A 19,875-nucleotide genomic window follows, 5' to 3' on the forward strand; every position below is an offset into this window, starting at 1 on the left:
AGGGCCCACCTGACTTGGGTCTGTTACTGGTCTTAGAATCGAGGTAATTCCTCATCTCCCTCTGTTTAGCAGCGCAGGCGATTTCAAACGCAGTTACGCCTCCCGCGTTGGTTTGATTGGGGTCCGCCCCCCTCTCGATCAGCTGCTGGGCCACGCCCAGCTGACCATTGAGCGCCGCCAGCATGAGAGCACTCCAGCCGCTGGTGTGGCCCGTTTGCCCCGCCACGGAGCCCCACTCCAGTAGTACGCGGACCGCGGCGTCGTGGCCGTGCTGCGCCGCCACCATCAGGGCGGTCAGGTCCTCTGTCGTCCGGCCGACCGTCCGTTCCTCCACCCAGCTCGGAGGCCCGACGCTGACGTCACCGCCGACGTCCACGCGGGCGCCGCTTTCGAGCAGGGCGCGCGCCAGTCCGACGTGGCCTCCCCGCGCCGCGGCCGTTAGCACGCTGGCGCCCAGCTTATTGGCCGCATTGGCGTCCGCGCCGTTCTCCAGCAGCACATTGGCCACGTTCAGGTGGCCGAAGCGGGCCGCCTGCATGAGAGGCGTCCAGCCGTAGCGGTTGCGGCTGTCCACCGAGGCCCCCTTCATGAGCAGGAACCGCACCAGATGCTCGTGGCCGTTGCCGGCCGCGAACTGTAGGGCCGAGTTGCCGTCGTCATCTGTGCAGTCCACCGGCACCTGCGGAGCCCTGAGATCCGGCTCCTCGCCCGCCTCCGCTCTCTCCTCCTCGGCTGGCTCGAGCAACCGCCGGGCGTTCTCGAAGTTTCCTTCTTCGCACGCGCGGAACAGCAGCTGGAAGGTCGGCGGAATCCCGCTCTCCATTCCTAACGGCGAGACGGCAACAGGAGCCAACTCCTCGCAGCTGCAGGCCGGCCGCTCCTCAGCGCCGAGCTGAGCAGCAATGACATCGCTTGGCTGATGGTGTATCTTTTTGGAGAGTGTGCAGGAAACCAGTACCCACAGCCAAATCTTCCTTTGGTTCTACACTGACCGCATGACTTTGAATTTGCTCGGTCCCGGGCTGGACCATCGCGCGTCACGGACAATAGTGGGGAGGGGGGAGGTTTACAAAAAAATTCACGGAATTCTTATGATTGGCAGGGCACATGACCAATCCACTCCCTACCGCCTCTCCCTCACTCCTTCGGCCTGAAAGGAGGCGGGGCTTTGGTACCCGGCAACTATTTACAAACAGAGTCTGGGTCTCGAAGACCAGCCAATCAGCGCAGAGACGGGGCGGGTTCCTATGTGATTCAGAACAGACATTCATCAGAGCCGCAGCTGGTTTATTGACGGTGGATCATGCGTCATCATGGGATTTCGGAGACAATGCGTAATTTTCCTGTCAATCACAGCCTTAGACCAAATGTTCAGCACAGCGGGTCTTTTCTACAGATGTCAGTCCGAGTAGACTCGGCCTTCCAAAGGTTAGGATAAGCACAACCGTTCAGAATAGTTTTAAGCTCAACTCAACAGTACAGAATACTGTAGATAAAAATAAAGCAAATACTAGAAGTTCTCTGCAGATCAGACAGTATTTGTGTAGAGAGAAAAATAAGTGTTAACCTGTCAGGGTTGTAACGTTTGGTCAGAATTGGGAAAAGTTCGTCTTGCCAGTTCAACACTAAACGGTCATGAAACTACCATACGCACTGGAATTATTTGTATGTGCATAGAACGTTTAAGTAGTGTGCAGTAGCACAAGGTAAGCCTAAAATTCGGATATATAAAGAAAGCAGTTTTCCCAACAAGGAATCATGCTTTTTAGATGACAAAGACATTGTTTAAAATATAGGAAGTTGAAGCTAAGTACATTGTGTTTGATTGTATTATGTAGTTGATGTGCAAGGGAAGTTTTGTGTAAAGAGAGACAAGAATCTCACAAATTCAAGGCTAGCCAAAAGATAGATAGAATTACAGGTTAAAACCAATCTTAAAAAGGCAGAACCATAATTGAGCTATGAAATGGGTCTTTTAATTTAGATGCCTAGATTTTAGATGTTGGATAAAAGGGAATAGAAGATATGGTAATACTTAGCTTAGAATCATATAACATAGAAACCGGTTGTTTGGCCTACTGTTAGTGCCAACCATCGAGCGGCCATTTACATTAATCCTGTACTAATCAAATTTCTTTCTCCTCAATCTGATCAACTACCACCAAACTTTAATAATCACCTACATGCTCGAGTAAATTTAGAGACGTCTATTACAACCTGCGAGTAATTGAGATGTGGGAGGAAATCATAGTACACAGAAGGAATCCAGTCACTGGAAAATATGCAAACTCTATGCAGACAGTAATCAGGGCCAAAGTAAATTTATTATCCAGGTACATATATCACCATATACTACCCAGAGATTCATTGCCAATCACAGTCGGTACATCAAAACATAATAGGGCAGCCTATTACAGATGCTTTAAAATAGTACCGGTGAGCCAGGTTGAATTCCCACCACTGCTTGTAAGGAGCATGTCTGCATGGGTTTCCTCTGGGTGCTCCAGTTTCCTCTCACAGTCCAAAGGCGTACTGGTTGGTAGGTTAATTGGTCATTGTAAATTGTTGGGCTAGGGTTAAATAGGGGGTTGCTGGGCAGCACGGCTCGAAGGGCAGATAGTGCCTATTCTGCATTGTATCTCAATAAATAAAAAAATACAGTCAGTGAAAGAGTGCACACAGTATGAGCAAATAACCGATCTGCAAAAGATAACAAACTGCAAATACAAAAATAAAATAATAAATAAATAGAGAACATGAGATGAAGAGCCTTTGAAAGTGAGTCCATAGTTGTGCAAATAGATCAGTGTTGGGTGAGTGAAGTCATCCCCTCTGGTCTGGATTGAAGTCAGGTCAACGGAGCTGTGAGGCACTGTACTATTGAAGTTGACCTGGTATCACTCAAAGCTCCAGTCACCAAGTCCACATGGAATAACAAACACGAGAATCTAGATGCTGAAAATCCAGAGTAACATGCACAAAATGCTGGAGATTCTCAACTGGTCAGACAACCTCTATGGAAATTAATATCAGTTAACATTTTCAGGCCATTAGGTGGGGAAGAAGTACAAGTGGGAAAATGATGGGCGAGATGCAGGTAGGTGGGTGGGGGGAGGGAGGGGATAGGTGGAAAAAATAAATGGCTTAAGAAGGAGGAATCATTTCGAAAGGAGAGTAGACCATGGGTGAAGGGGGAGGAGGAGGTGATAGGTGAGGAGAAAAGAAGGGTTAAGAGGGGAGGCAGACTAAGAAGGGATAAGAAAGAAGCCAGCCAACTCTGACCAAGTTTTTGTTTATTGGTTCTGTTGACTCCTTTTTTTGACATATAGGGATATATAGAAAATTCTTGGTGATTGTATTAGAAAAATATACAAACCCCATTTCCAGAAAAGTTGGGATATTTTCCAAAATGCAATCAAAACAAAAATCTGTGATATGTTAATTCACGTGAACCTTTATTTAACTGACAAAAGTACAAAGAAAAGACTTTCAATAGTTTTGCTGACCAACTTACCGTAATTGTATTTTGTAAATATACACAAATTTAGAATTTGATGGCTGCAACACACTCAACAAAAGTTGGGATAGAGGCATGTTTACCATTGTGTTTCATCACCTTTCCTTTTAATAACACTTTTTAATCGTTTTGGAACTGAGGATACTAATTGTAGTAGATTTGCAATTGGAAATTTTGTCCATTCTTGCTTGATATAAGACTTCAGCTGCTGAACAGTCTGTGGTCTCCGTTGTCTGATTCTCCTCTTCATGATGCGCCATACATTTTCAATAGGAGATAGATCTGGACTGGCAGCAGGCCAGTCAAGCACACGCACTCTGTGTCTACAAAGCCACGCTGTTGTAGCCCGTGCAGAATGTGGTCCGGCATTGTCCTGCTGAAATAAGCATGGACGTCCCGGGAAGAGACGTCGCCTTGATGGCAACATATGTCTCACTAAAATCCTAATATACGCCTCAGAGTCAATGGTACCTTCACATACATGCAACTCACCCATGCCGTGGGCACTGATGCACCCCCATAACATCACAGATGCTGGCTTTTGCACCTTTCGCTGATAACAATCAGGATGGTCGTTTTCATCTTTGGCACGGAGAACTCGACACTCGTTTTTTTCCGAAAACTAGCTGAAATGTGGACTCATCTGACCACAGCATACGGTTCCACAGTCTTTCGGTCCATCTGAGATGAGCTCGGGCCCAGATAACTCACCAGCGTTTCTGCATTGAGTTGATTTATGGCTTCCTCTTTGCGTAATACAGTTTCAAGTTGCATTTCTGGATGCAGCGACGGACTGTGTTAAGTGACAATGGTTTTCCGAAGTACTCCCTAGCCCAGGTGGCTATAATTGTCACAGTAGCATGACGGTTTCTTAGGCAGTGCCGCCTGAGAGCTCGAAGATCACGCGAATTCAACAGTGGTTTCCAACCTTGCCCTTTACGCACTGAGATGTTTCTGAATTCTCTGAATCTTTTCACAATATTATGTACTGTAGATGTTGAAAGACCTAAATTCTCTGCAATCTTGCGTTGGGAAATGTTCCTTTTGAACTGACTAACAATTCTCTCACGAATTTTGGCACAAAGGGGTGAGCCACGACCCATCCTTGCTTGCAAAGACTGAGCCTTGATGGACGCTACTTTTATACCCAGTCATGATACCTCACCTGCTACCAATTAGCCTGCTTAATGTGGAGTCTTCCAACCCGGTGTTACTTGAATATTCTGTGCACTTTTCAATCTTATTTTAACTCTGTCCCAACTTTTGTTGAGTGTGTTGCAGCCATCAAATTCTAAATTTGTGTATATTTACAAAATACAATTAAGTTGGTCCGTAAAACTATTGAAAATCTTTTCTTTGTACTTTTGTCAGTTAAATAAAGGTTCACGTAAATTAACATATCACAGACTTTTGTTTTTATTGCATTTTGGAAAATATCCCAACTTTTCTGGAAATGGGGTTTGTATATTTCCCTTGTGGTAAAATACAAAGAAATAATTCCTGTAAACATGAAGAGTCTTGAACTATTTTCAAATTGAAGCCTTATCTGCAAAATTATCAAATACTCACTGAAACCTAACAGATTGCTTTCTACAATGATGAGATGCGGTTTTAATGGCTTAATAAAGCTAAAAATGAACGTGTGTCATATGAATAGTTGTCATATTATTTTAGTGATTGCCTCATTTATTGCCTCATCAATAAAAGAAAATCTCTTGGACTGAGTTTAGATTAGGCCGCTGTTAGAAATGGATGCAAGTACATCTTAGTTTTTTTCACCAATAACTTCAAACAAGCTCCTGCATCTGATGTTGGAGACAGATGTCTTTGTAAAGAGCCATATTCATATACGTCAGACTAATTTTGTGGAAATCCCTGCCGAAATGTTCTCAAATAACAAACAGATAGTAATTTGGAGCATCTGAATGTTGAAGACCTGAAACTATTCTCAATACTTCTCCCTGACTGCATTTTAGTGGTGAAATCAAATGAACACAAAGTTGAAGCAGTTCCTCAGATATTTTACTGGGCTAACTGTCTGAATACTTAGCACAGAGACAGTCTTCATCAGTTTTTAGTACAAAGGGGCAGTGGTTGTGTTATGAAATTAGTATCTGGAGGCCTGGATTAATAATTTGGAAACCTAGGTTAAAATCTCACCCGATTGCTGGGAAATAAAAATTCAGTTAATAATATGGAATTTAAAAAAAGAATCATGGGTAGTAGCTGTAGGAAATCACCTCAAATGTCTTTAGGAGCAAGAAATTCCACGTACTTGCAGTCTTGCCTATATGTGATTTTCAAATAAACCAATGCAGTTAATTCACACATGCTGTCTGAAATGGTTTATCAAGCTACTCGGTTCAAATGCAGTCTGGGATGGGCAATAAAGGTTGTCCTTCTCAATGTCAATCCTTTAAAAAAGACCAATAAATTAGTAAGTTAATTATTTTAAAAATAAGAGTTGCAATATTATTATATTTTTAATAATTATTTATTTAAAATATCAATAGATTTTGAAAACAGTTGGTGTTTAAAGAGCCAGCTGAACAAGGTCATGTGATTTAGCTGGCTTTTAATATCATTAAATTATTTCTTGCCAATTACATGATGGCCTTGTGATGTTGAACACCCCGCCCCAATACATCTTTGGAACTGTAAGTTGTTCCTGCTCAAATCGCACAATTTTGCATTCAGCTTTATCACTTGAGTTTCAGTCATCCAAGAGGAATTTTCCACTGATGGCGATCTGTTTTACCATACTTTCACAGTTACATGTAGTAAACCTGGTATACAGGCTACAATTAATGTCAGCTCTGAGATTCCTCAAGAATTTCTATTTAGGCCTCCGCAATAGTATCACTAAATTGACCTTCCACAATCTAAATTTTTGTATTCTCACACAACAGTGATGCAGATAATTTCCCAGGAATAATCAGTATATTCACAAGCTGTGTGTATCTCATTACACACAAATAATTCTGTTGTTAACTTCATAACCTCGGTTCAAGGAACCATTATCAAAAGAACAGTATGTTAGTTATTTTGATTTCAGTATGGAAAATACCGTGGCAAATGCTCCAGGCATGCCAGGTCACTTGGATTCTTTCTGTGCCAAGACAGGATCATGGAAAACAATGTGGTGGTCACTTTCTAAATTAAGAACTATTACAATTCTGATTTTAAACTAAACTGATTTGAACCAAGGTTTACCTTAGTTTACTTAATGCTGGAGTTGCATTCCTATGTGTGATGTTTCTCTATAAATGATCAATTGAAGCACTTCTAATTGCTGTTAATGTGCTACTCCATGAATATTCTTTCTTCATTTAAGATTCAACCTTCCTGTGCACGTTGAATAGAAATTGCAAAAGAAAATTAATGATTCTATTTGATACGTTTATACTTTGTTATTTGAACTAGAAATTGAACAGATTATTTTTGAACTATCTTTATAAAGCAGGAAACCAGCAAGATAGGATATTTCAGGCTAAAATTATAGGGTTTTTTTCCACAAAGCATCTTTACAGCTTTGTTATATCTGAAACATGACTTGGCCATTTACTTATATTAGTAGGACCTATTGTTCAATTGACAACCACATTCTCATCTTGTACACTATTTGGTGTTTCATTTCTTTTGAATTGCTTTGAATTATCATGACGTTCTGAAATCATTAATCTGTTCTATGTCAGTCCTTAGGTTAAAACATGCAATTCAGCCTGTGGTAGTTCTTTACGTAGCATTCAATGTAATTAAGCAGAAAGATCTACAATAAAAAGAAAAAAAGGATGCCCATTGAGTTCTTCATTACAGCCAACAAGAACTCATTTAGTTTGTTCATACAATTTGAGAGATTCAGCGTATTTTTTCAGTTTTCCTTTTTAAGAACTTTATGTAATTTATTCATGTTTAACCAGAATATACTTGGCATTGGAATTTCATTCCTATATATAACTTTATTTACAGTTATTATCAATTGAATAATTTGTTGATGTATCACTAATCAATGCTAATGTTCTGTTCAGTGAAATTTCATTAATCAGAAATATGGGTGAAATATGTTATTGGCATTTTGGTATGTCATCTTATAATGAAAAATTACTTTGTGAATCACCCAAAGAGTAATGGCGATAGTAATGGGAATTAATAAATATTTATATAATTGAAGAATTGCTGCATATGACTTGCTATTAGAAGGTTGTAGGACCATAAGTGAAGTCCCTTATCAATTTATTTCACATGGGTAACTGCACTTCCTTCTGTTAAAATCAGCTCTTACAACTTTTGATTAGCATACTGTTAAAATACATAAAACAACCTTGAAGAAAAGAAAATCACCCTTCTAAGTAGTTAGAAGTGTGGCACGTGGCCAAGTGGTTAAGGTGTTGGACTAACAATCTGAAGGTTGTGAGTTCGAGCCCCAGCCAGGGTAGCGTGTGTGTCCTTGAGCAAGGCACTTAACCACACACTGCTCCAGTCCACCCAGCTGAAAATGGGTACCGGCAAAAATGCTGGGGGTTAACCTCGCGATAGACTGGCGTCCTATCCGGGGGAGAGTCTCGTACTCTCAGTCGCTTCACGCCACGGAAACTGGAAATAAGCACCGGCCTGATGAGCCTATATGGCTCGGGACAGACTTTAAAGTAGTTAGAAGCTATATAGTGTCAATGCCATAATGGATTGACTGGTCACTTGAAAATCCATTCTCCAAAATAATGATGATATTTTAATTTCTCAAACTATATTAAATATAAGTGAAAAAGCAAAAATCAAAAATAAGTTACAGATGCTGGAAATCTGAAGTAAAAACTAAAAATGTCAGTCAGCATCTGTATTGCGGAAAACATTAGAATCAGGTTTAATATCACCAGCATATGTCATGAAATTTGTTAACTTTACCAACAAAGAATATGATAATATAGAGAAAAAACTGAATTACAATAAGTATATATCATACATCTATTAAATAATTAAGTTAAAATAAGTAATATAAACAAAAATAAAAAAGTAGTGAGGTAGTGTTCATGGGTTCAATGTCCATTTAGAAATCGGATGGCAGAGGGTAAGAAACTTGCTGAATCGCCTTTAGGCTTCTGTACCTCCTTCCAGATGGTAGCAATGAGAAGAGGGAATGTCCCAGGTGTGAAGGTTCCTCATGATGGACACAGCCTTTCTAAGGCACCACTCTTTGAAGAAGTCTTGGATACTACAGAGGCTGATTACCCATGATGGAGCTGATTAATTTTACAAGTTTCTGCAACTTATTTCAATCTTGTACAGTAGCCCCCCCCCCCTCCCCCATACCACACAGTGATACAGCCAGTCTGAATGCTCTTCATGGTATATTTGTAGAAGTTTTAGTGTTTTAATTGACAAACCAAATCACCTCAAACTCCTAATAAAATATAGCCATTGTCTTGCCTTCTTCATAACTGCATCAATATTTTGCATGAAGCCTTTGGTCCTCAGAGATATTAACACCCAGGAACTTGAAATTGCTCACACTCTCCACTTCTGAACTCTCTATGAGGATTGGTTTGTCTTTCCTCGTCTTACCCTTCCTGAAATCCACAATCAGCTCTTTGGTCTTGCTGACGTTAAGTGCAAAGTTGTTGCCGCGACAGCGCTCAACTAATTGGCATATCTCGCACCTGCATGCCCTTTCGTCACCATCTGAAATTCTGCCAACAATGCTTGCATCACCAGCAAGTTTACAGATGGCCTTTGAGCTTTGCCTAGCCATACAGTTATGGGTGTTGAAAGAGCAGAGAGGTGAGCTAAGCTAAGCTAAGCTAAGCCAAGCCAGTGTTGATTGTCAGTGAGATGGAGATGTTATTTCCAATCCACACAGACTGTGGTCTTCTGGTTAGGAAGTCGAGGATTCAGTTGCAGACCCAGGTTCTGTAGCTTTTCAATCAGGACTGTAGGACTGATGGTATTAAGTGTTGAGCTATAGTCAATAAACAGCATCCTGACATAGGTATTTGCATTGTCCAGGTGATCCAAGGCCGTGCGGAGAGCTACTGAAATAACATCTGCTGAAGACCTATTGTGGCGATAGTGAATATTTCAGGTGCATGATCTTTCTCAGAACATAGATCAGTAACAAGGCTGGTTAGTTAGCTGAGATTGCTTTCCAACAAGGAAGGTTTCTAAAGTTTCAGTGATAGTAATCTAGCCATCTAAAAATTCAAACCCATTTATAGAAGACTGCAAAATATTCTAAAAATTGAAAAAGCTGCAAAGGCTGGGAATTAATTAAAAACTGCTGCAAACAATTATGGAAAGAGAAACATAATGCCTTAGATCTGGAGCCTTTATTGAAAGAGGAAAAGGAGGGAGGGGTGGAACAAAGTGAATATCTTGTATGGCAATAATAATGGTTTGAGAAGCAGAATGTACTTGTAACTGCCCGTCATTAACTCAATTGTTCTCACCTTAACAAATATATTCTCTTTGTTCTATCTGTCCTTCCCACATCTTATCTACTCCTGAGTATTAACTCATTTTTCTCTTTTTCTGTTGTAAAGATTTCCTGACCTGACGTTTTCCTTTTATCTCTTTCCACAGATGGTCCTGACTTGCTGAGTGTTTTTAGTAGTTTTTATTTGGATACCTGTGCTGCTTTCTGATTGGCTACCTATATAGATACATTAATGTAAGTAGATACATATTGATACAATGTTATTTCACATAATTGTATGTAGATATACATAATGTATATGCATTGTGAAGAATGGAGTCCATAAACAGCTTGGTTGTTTCTTAATATTCTATCAGCTCAGTCATTTGGAAAATAATGATTGGCAGGATTGACAGGAAAAGATAGTCTTTACATACTTTAAGTATCTTTATTTTGACCATAGAGGTCAAAATTCAGAGCCAGATGCTTTTAGGTTGCATAGTTCTGCTATCAGTTGTGCTGAAATAAAGATTGTTTAATGTCATTTCCAGCATACAAGTGTAAAGAAATACAAAATAATTGTTACTCTGGATCCAACGCAGCACAAAAAAATGCAATAACATTAAGAAGACAATAAAAATAAGTACATAAGATAGCTTATTAACATGGGTTGATTGTATGTACATAAATTGACGCTAGGTACAGGAGCATCTGTACGTAAGGTGACTGACAGGAAATGATAATGTATTGCTGGTGGTTTGAGGTGGGGAAGTGGGTTAGTGAGTGGAGGTGTTGATCAGCCTTACTGCTTGGGGAAAGTTACTGCTTTTGAGTCAGGTTGCCCTGGCATGGATGCTATGCAGATTCCTCCATGATGTGACTGGGACAAACAATCCACGAGCAGGGTGGGTGGGATCCTTCATGATATTTCTAGTCTTTCTCTAGCAGCTTTCTGTATGTACAGTATGTCCTTGATGGTGGGTAGCAGTGATGCGATGGGAAGTTTTGACTACCCGTTGTAGAACCTTTGTGTCTACTACAATGCAGTTTCCGTACTACACAGTGATGCAGTGTACTAGGATGCTCTCTATTGTGCATCTGTAGAAGAGTGGGAGTATAAACATGCATAGTCCTGCTATTTTCAGTCTCCTCAAAGAGTAGAGGCATTAGTGAGCATTTTTGATTGTATAGTGTGTGTTCTGGGACCATGAGAGGTCTTGCGAGATGTGCACTCTCAGGAGTTTGAAACTGCTCACACTTTCCACTGCTGTGCCGCCAATGAAAAGAGGGTTGAGAGAGGTGCGAATTGCCCTGAAATCAATAACCATCTATTTTGTCTTGTTGACATTGAGAAAGAGGTTATTTGCCTGGCACCAAGCATTGAGCTCTTCCACCTCCTCTCTGTAGGCCATTTTATTGTTGTTGGTAATGAGCCCCACCACTGTCATGTCATTAACAAACTTGACAATGTGATTACTCGGGTATTTAGTCATGTGTGAGCAGAATGTACAGCAATGGACTCAGCACACAGCCCTGGGGGGGCATCCGTGCGGAGGATGATAGGGATGGTGCAAACTGACTAAGGATTGTTGTTTTGGATGTTCAACACCCAGTTGCACAGTGGTGACCAAGGAGTAGGTGTTTGTTCATCAAGGTCTGTGGGAGAATTGTTTTGAATGCTGAACTGAAACCCAGAAACAGCGTTCTGACATGTGTCCTTGTTTTCTCTGTGTTAGCCAAGTGCATGACCAATGCTGTGGTATGTGTCAATTTGGTTCTGTCAGTAAGCAAATTGGTGAGTGTCCAGTGGGGCAGGAATGGAGTTTTTGATGTGTGTCAATACCAGCCACTTCATGGTTATTGGCAATGGCTGTTTAGTTCTGAAGATCTAGTATTATTTGGTATAGTGATCATGGTAGCTGATTTGATGTATCTGCGACAGCAGCCTGTATGCATGAAGTCTTGATCCCTTGATTTATCACTTATTCAGCAATAAAATGAAGTTGAAAGGCTAATTGATCAGGAATTAGTTACAGCTCTTCATCTGAACAATCAGGCTTAATAATATCCAAAATGTAAGCTGGGAAGAAGCTGTTCCTGAAATACTGTCATCATTTTCCCCAACCAAGTATGTGTTGAAGAATGGTTTAATCACTTCTGACCCAGAATTTGATTTTATAACAATGAGGCAATCAGTAAGTACCCTAATAAAAGGAATAGACATTTTTGAACATATACAGTTAATTATAAAAGTCCAGAAGCTATTGTTGGTAATTTTGTGCTGTTTCTCAATGTGCGAATAGGCAAGAACATTGAATTAGAGCACTCGCACCCTTTTATATACATAGTGTATATTCAAAATATTCACAATGTTCACACTACTTATATGTATATAATCTGTTTAGACTGAAGAGCAAATGCCTCGCAGGGGTACTGCATCACTCATTTCATGGAATTAGTTCAGTGGAAACAATAAAGAAAGAGGATATGGTGTGACCACTCTCTTTTTCATGATACATGTTCCCCTATCTATAATTTTCCTCATTTCTATTGGCCTGTTTCTGTGCTGTAATTGTTATATGGTTATATGGCAGTGTTTTACTACTGCTGCCCTGGACTCTGCCACATCTTCCAGAGGGAATGACAATGTAGCTATAATTTCTGCAGTAGCGGCCACCAGGGTTGGCGCAAGCTATCTTTTGACCCAACAAATGGAGAATGACATCCTGACCATTTTCAAAATGATAAATTTCAACTTTCTGAGGGAACAATCCAGCAGGTGTTAATGCACTGATTCAGCACAGCAAATAAGGATGAAATCCAATTATTAGGTGGACAATTTTACAAGAAAAAAATCTTGTTGAAAAAGTCCTTGTTATTGTTGTGGCTTGCTATAAAACATAATAGGTTTAGAGGGCTAGACTGAGCTTAGCTACAACTACTGGTTGATTGTTCTGTGGCAATGAAAAGATTAATTTTGCCAATGTCATTCTCTTAGATAATTAAAAATTCCATAACTTTTGAAATAACTTTTAGTTTAAAATTATTTTATTCTGCTTTATTCCAATATTTATTTTGTTCTTTGTAACGTATTTGAGAAACTAGTTTGCTGGAGCCAGTTTAGAGTTAACCACACACCTCACAGTTTATTGCCTTGCTTCAATGTTAAATATGATGACTCCACACATGATAAAGGTGAAAACCTTTATTCTGTTTAATTAGGAGGTCTTTATCATTCAGTGACATGGATTGAGCAATTGTAGTACACACCTGTATTTCTTTAGTATAGCAGGCTATGAAAATTTTTATTAACATCCTCTGCAGTAGATTTGACCCTCTTTTTCATCTCTTGCTGGACATGAGAAATGCAGTGGTATTGTGAAGAGAGAAGAATAATAAATGTTAATAGCTATAGCATTAGAAAACAACCACAGATGGATGATTGTCTCATGCCATTAGAGCTTTATGTAAGAATTAGGTCCCAAAGGAAAAACTTGTAGTCAAACAGCTTTCAAGATATTTTTCTCAAACTCATCATATGCATACTTCTTGTCCTTTCTATACATTTTGTCTTCATGATGACTTGGAAAGTTGATTGTCCTCTTTTGGATTGTCAGGTTACTTTAGTTATGTTCCACTTTGTCTTGTAATGAAAGTTAAAATATGATGATTTGTGATCTGCTGAAGGTTTCTGGACTTGCATGAGATAGCCATCATTATTTGCCAGGTGATACAGATAGTCTGTTCTTTTACCTTGTTACTGCTTGTAGAAATTTGAAATGCACAAATTAGCTGCACAATTCCTAATTAACAATAGTGGAGAATGGTTTGGATTTGTGTGAGGCCTGGGTTTTAAAGGGGACTCATAACATTATGGATTGGGTGCTTTTACCTTTCTTGATCTCACTAATCAGTGTGCAATCAAATATTCACCACCATCTGTAAAAATTAAATTGATTTATATTTAATTTATAAATTTAAATAATTTCATATTTTAAGTGTATTCCCTTGCACCTTGAACCTGTGCATTCCAATTCTAAATTCCCGTCTTGGGGAAAAAAGTTCTGACCATCTTATAATTTCTGACTTACAATTTTGCTCCTCATAATTTTATAAACCTCAACGAGGTCACACCTCGGTCTCCTACATACATATGAAAATAAACTCAGCCTATCTAAATTATCTTTATAATTAGTCCTGCAATCCAAGCAATGTCCTAGTTGATCTTTTCTGCACTCTCTCTATTGATAGTATTTTAAAATTTGTGATGTCATAATTCAAAGAACTTGAGATATTCAGTTAGTTCCAGAACAGTTTCAATATACTTAATACCATTAATTACAATTTTAACAAATAAAATTTAATTTATGTAAAATATAAAGTGGGAAAACATCTGCTTCCAATTATAGCATACCCTAGAGAAAATCCCACATCACCTAGCAACTAAACTGCCACTAAAGATGAATAGGAGACTTGAAGGAACCAATTAAATGGTCTCTGTCGTCATGACAACAGATGTATTAAATTTTGTTTTGCGGATTTGACAAGATTTCTTATTTAGAATTCATTACTTTGAATCAAACGGTGCAGTCCAATACAACCAAATCAATGATTATGATCTATGTGATCCACCTCTCAACTATTTTATGCAACCTTTCCGGCAAAAAAAAGTTAAATTATTTACCCATTCATGTACAGTACCTAATTAACAAGATAAGCTTGAGATCAATGAAACAGTCACAAAGCAAATAAAATCTACAGCTGACAGGTTTGAAGTGATATTATTCTTTCTACTCAAAGTTACAGGTGGTGCAAGGAAAGGGAGATTCTCAACTGCAATTAAAAGAAACTTAGAAAGTGACAGCAAATTCCAAAGGCTGTTCATTCTATAACACAATTTGAGTACTAATGCTCCTATGTTTAAATAAAGACTACTCTTAAAAAATTGTCTGTGAAATGCTTCAAATGATATGAGCTTGCAAAGGCACTATCTAAATACAAGTGTTCATTTTTATATTTTAAAATTGCATAGCATTCTTGAGTTTATCCTTAGAGCAAAGGTGTATGAGGAGAAAGAAGTCAAGTTAAAATTTTAAAAATTACATTGTAAGATGCCATTAACTGGAATGGACTACCTGAGGGTGCAAAAGGAAACTGGATGAGTACTTGGTTACAAAAGTTGCAGGGCTATGCAGAAAGGCATAGGACAAATTAATCTAGCATGTTCCGGCAGAAACCAGCACAAGATAATAGACCAAATGGACTGTTACAACAATCCATGATGGTTTTTAACTAGGATTACATGCAGCAACCTATTGGGCATTCCAAATTGAGAGCTTTAGAATGTAGTATTCAAAATGTGAAATCTGAGACAAGAAAATATTGAATATTGTTAAATATCCAGAGGTGCCACATTAGATTAAGGCTTTAAGTTGCAGACGAATTTAGAAGAATTAATAGCAAACTTCTTGTGCTAAGTATTTCCACTTCCATGACTGGAGCTATAATTGTTCTCTAATGCTTCTCTCCTGCATCATGATCCAGCGGTATGCCCCAGCTTAATTTCTCTTGTACCTGTCCAAATATAGTTCAGGATCTAAAGCTACATTCTCACTTTATGCACCCGCAATTATACTCCTTGCCCTACCCCTTACAACTTTTTCCTTGTCTACCTCCAGAATTTACTTTACCAACATTTATGGAGACTCACTGAGATCCACAAATTTGAATAGTTTCCCCTTTTCCAGTTAAAGAGCCTGTAGGTATCTGGGCTTAAGGCAATTTGTTCTCCTTTGTTAGAGGTAATCATTAGGTGCCCTCAATTCAAAATTACAAAAGGAATAGGCTGGTATGTACCTTTAAAGAAACTTTCTGAAACCTGGATGTTTTGCTGCCTTATAAAGTCTGTGCAGTGACAGAAAAGAAAAACTTGTGTTTATATAATCTTTGATATCTCAAAGAACTACATGTAAAGTATCTGTTGTTCAGGTTCAGCCATGGACATTGAGTCCTAACTGTCTATGTGATACGCAAGCTGGTATGCAAGCCAGGGCAGTACGATATTGAGAGCAAGCTCCCCCTTTCCAGGCAGCTGATAAATACAAAGGAATGGCAGAGACCGATACAGTTTGGCACCAGCGGCACTGCAGGAGTTACCAGTCAGTATTGAACTCAACATTGCACTATCTTAGGGACTCCAGCTCTAGATTTTTCATTCGGGGTTTACTCACAAAGCCTTACCCATGAGTAGGTATCGCCGCAAGACAGTAGAGATTTGAGATCAGAGTTCTCCTCCTAGATGAGCTGCCAACCATGCCTAATGAGCCCCATCTGCCTAAAGTGACTGGTTTTAAGACACCAGTAACCTGCCTTTGCCCTTTCTCCTGTCAGTAGCAATAGTTGCACCGGGCTTAGTAGCTAAGCCACACGTGAAGGCCAGGAGCTGGACTTGGTTTGCAGAGGGTATTTGAGATGCACACTATTGGGAGCATTTAATAGGTGGTGGGAACTTGTCCCCACCACCTCCCCTGACTATGACAACCTTAATGAATCTGTTGTATTGTAGGAGATTTGTTTCCGTTTGCACCCAGCAAGTAGGCTTCACAAAGAGCAAAATGATCATGATCAGATGATCTGTTTGAATGGTAAACATAGGCCAGAATATCATAGATAAATAATCACATGGGCATCTTTTACATCAACTTGAGGTAGCAGAATGAACCTTACTTTACTCTCTCAATACTGTATCGGGGCATCCGCATAGATTTTGTACTCAAATCTCTGAAGTCACTCTTGTACCCTCAATCTCTGACAAGCTGACAAGAATGCTATCACCTGATCTATGGCTAACATTAACTTTTGCCTGCATTACAATAAGTGAACAGAAATATCAGTATTAAAAAAGTTATTGCTGCATACACATTATATTCATGAGCATCAACAAGCTCTCCTCTCTTCTCAAGTGGTACTGCAATGTTATATTATCACCCAGAGATGGATTTACTGCCATTTTATTTCTTCTTGAGTTCACATGAAGAACTTCAATTCCTTTTAATAATAGGAAGCCCTTTCATAACTGCATGCAAAATACTTTACATTCAAAAAAAGTACTTTGTTGTACTGCAGTCTTTTTATCTTCCCAATAACATTCTTGGGTCATTTGCACACTTCAAGTAGGCTCCTGTGAAACATAAGGTCATGTTGTGAATAAAAGCTGCAAAATGTCTGATTTATTAACAAAAACATAATGCTGCTATTTGCAAGTTGTGCGGGCACCCATGGCTAAAATAGAAAGCACTTCCACTTTTAAATATTATTAATTAGTAGCTGTGAGTTCATGTCTCATTTCAGGAAATCAAATGTTAAATCTGGACTGTGATACTAGAGGAATCTTGCACAATTGAAAGTGGATTACTGGATGAGAATACCAATTCATCCTTAGCGGAATAGCAGGAGAATTCTCTGCAAGCCCTGGCCAATTTTCAAACCTTAAGCAGTATAACAACAGAACTGAAGTTATCAAATCATTATGATATTACTGTTCGTGAGATGTTGCTGCATTTCCTGCATTACAATAAATTTACATCTTAAATGTACATTATTGACTATGGTGCACCCTGACATAATGAAAGGGGCTTTAAATTCAGGCATTCCCCTTTTTTTCCTTTTAAAATTGATCGATCCATTTTCATAAGCATTACACAGCATCAATTCCAGCATACCTCTTTTGCTGTAGATCTATTGTAGCTCTTTGTTTTTTTCATGTCTATATCCACATATTGGTAGCCAGTTCCATGTCACTTTCTTGTGAATAAGCAACTACCAACTAGTGAAACAGTTCTGTGGTGATACTGTCAACATTGGTGCAACAATATGCTACTTACCTCCAAGTGCATGAGTTGCTTTGTCACTGTTATTGATCTAAGTTCTTGTGGTCATTATACTATTATAACATTAAAGTATCACTCAACTAATGTTCAGAGAACAATTGTCAATATCAAATTCTTTGGACATCTTTCAATTAATTTCTGTCCTGACATGAAGTTGTTTTTATTTCATGGAACTTCCTGCTATGCACTCTCTTACTTACTATCCAAGTGCTTGTGTTAGTCATTTTGGCTACCATCTAGGTGCTTGTGGTGTGACAATTTGGACTTTAATATTTGCTACCCTAACAAATCTTGCTTTGCACAATACAAGCCAACTTTGATGGCTTGTATGCAGAAGGAACATGTGGATGAGAGTGTAATTAGAGGCAATCCATAAGAACATGAATGCAAGATAATTGAATCGAATTATAAGAATTACAAAGAGACCAATCAGAAATTCCAATTTTTTTTAACCTTAAAGATGGTTTAAGATTGAAAAAACACTTACACTTTCACTCTGTCCAGCAGGATTTCCCAATCACCACTCAAATCATTTCAACTTACTGCATGTTGGTCCATGGCCTCCTCTACTGCCACAACAAGGCCACACTCAAGTTGGATGAGCAACACCTCAATCTGTTTAGATAGCTTAGAAAAATAGAGGGCTATGGGTAAGCCTAGTAATTTCTAAGGTAGGGACATGTTAGGCACAACTTTGTGCGCCGAAGGGACTGTATTGTGCTGTAGGTTTCCTGTGTTTCTAACGTGATAGCATGATCATTGATTTCTCCTTCTCTCTTTTTCATTACCCATTCTGGCTTACCTCTTACCCCTTCTTTTCTCCTGATCTCACCTACCCATCACCTCCCTCTGGTGCTCTTCCTTCCCTTCCACCTATGGTCCACTCAACCCTCCTATCTTCTTCTTCAGCCCTTTTCCACCTCTAACCTCCAAGCTTCTTACTTCAGTTTTCCTTCCTCACCTGGTTTCATCTATCACCTGTTCAGCTCGTACCCCTTCCACTCTCCCCACCTTCTTATTCTGGCTTCTTGCCCCTTCCTTTAGTCCTAATGAGGGTCTTGACCCAAAATACCAACTATTCATTCCTCTCCATAGGTGCTGCCTGACCTGCTGAGTTCCTCCAGCATTTAATGTGTTACTCTGTATTTCTAGCATCTGCAGAATCTCATGTCCCCACTTGGTTAGGCTAAAGCGATCTATTTTGGGAACAGGTGGACAGAAAAATATGTACAAATAATATATATTGTGATGGGTAGAGCCTCCAAATAAATGTATTACATACATTGTAGATTTCCCAAATTTTGTCATAGCTGAACAACTCAGTGTTAGCCAAGTCTTTGTTTGAGCCTTTGACCATCTTAATTGGGTGGAATCTCAGTTTTGGGTTGGGGGTGGGTGGGCAGAACTTTAACCTGTTCTGTTCCATTCGTTTTTTTTACACTGTAATCATATCTTTATGCTCATGGTAACGCTACAGCAACTCTGAGATTGTGATTCATACTCCCAATCTGGTTGGGGGTTAAAATTAAAATTACCTATTATGGAAAAATACATAAAATGCATACAGATACAAATTACATATATTATAAAGGACAAACTATAAACGAACTGGAGAGTTAGTTAAAGGTGGTTAAAAATTTTACCTGCCTTGAAATGTCTTGTCACAACTCTCCTACTAGTGATCATTCACTAAAATATTTTCTTCATGCTAAACGGAAATTTAAGAGCCTTCACCGTCCAATTTAGTGAACCATCGATGAAATCGTTTTTCCTCGTCTCCGGTATTTGCGTAACCAATCAGCATAAAATGAAAACACTCATTAAAAAGAACTGAGTTTTCTCCTAGCTTCAGCCAGTCATTTTGACGACAGCACCCAATTAGACAGTTTACAACGAGTCTATCTGTTCTCCTACTTCACTACCCGCTGGCTTCAGAATCAGCAACGTGAGCCCCTGCCTAAAGGTCGCTTTTATCTCTGGCGAACAGAGTCGCTGTGTGTCAGTGACTACAAGTGACACTCGCTGGCTTTCGTTTTGATCCTCCTAACAAATAACAAAAGGAG

General features: G+C 39.4%; 1 protein-coding gene and 1 long non-coding RNA gene across 6 annotated transcripts in view; both read right to left on the reverse strand.

The window, feature by feature from the left end:
- LOC140713714 (ankyrin repeat and SAM domain-containing protein 6-like) overlaps nucleotides 1-1,091 on the reverse strand; it is a 49,334-nt gene extending 48,243 nt beyond the window's left edge. Inside the window, exon 1 of one of the 5 annotated variants that reach the window (XR_012095716.1) lies at nucleotides 10-1,091. Coding sequence is in view for 3 of the 5 variants with exons in the window: in XM_073024132.1 (XP_072880233.1) it covers nucleotides 10-823 (814 nt within the window). In the remaining 2 variants the exon portion in view is untranslated. The remainder of the gene's footprint in view (nucleotides 1-9) is intronic. The other 4 variants (XR_012095715.1, XM_073024132.1, XM_073024129.1 and 1 more) reach the window with 4 other exon arrangements.
- A 15,826-nt stretch (nucleotides 1,092-16,917) lies between these two features.
- Nucleotides 16,918-19,664, reverse strand: LOC140713719 (uncharacterized). Its single transcript, XR_012095717.1, has 2 exons — nucleotides 19,460-19,664; nucleotides 16,918-17,103 (listed from the first exon to the last, which is right to left on the reverse strand). It is a non-coding gene; the product is annotated as an uncharacterized lncRNA (long non-coding RNA).
- Between the last annotated feature and the right edge of the window lie 211 nt (nucleotides 19,665-19,875).

The sequence above is a fragment of the Hemitrygon akajei genome, chromosome 20 (genome assembly GCF_048418815.1).
Source record: "Hemitrygon akajei chromosome 20, sHemAka1.3, whole genome shotgun sequence".
NCBI lineage: Eukaryota > Metazoa > Chordata > Chondrichthyes > Myliobatiformes > Dasyatidae > Hemitrygon > Hemitrygon akajei.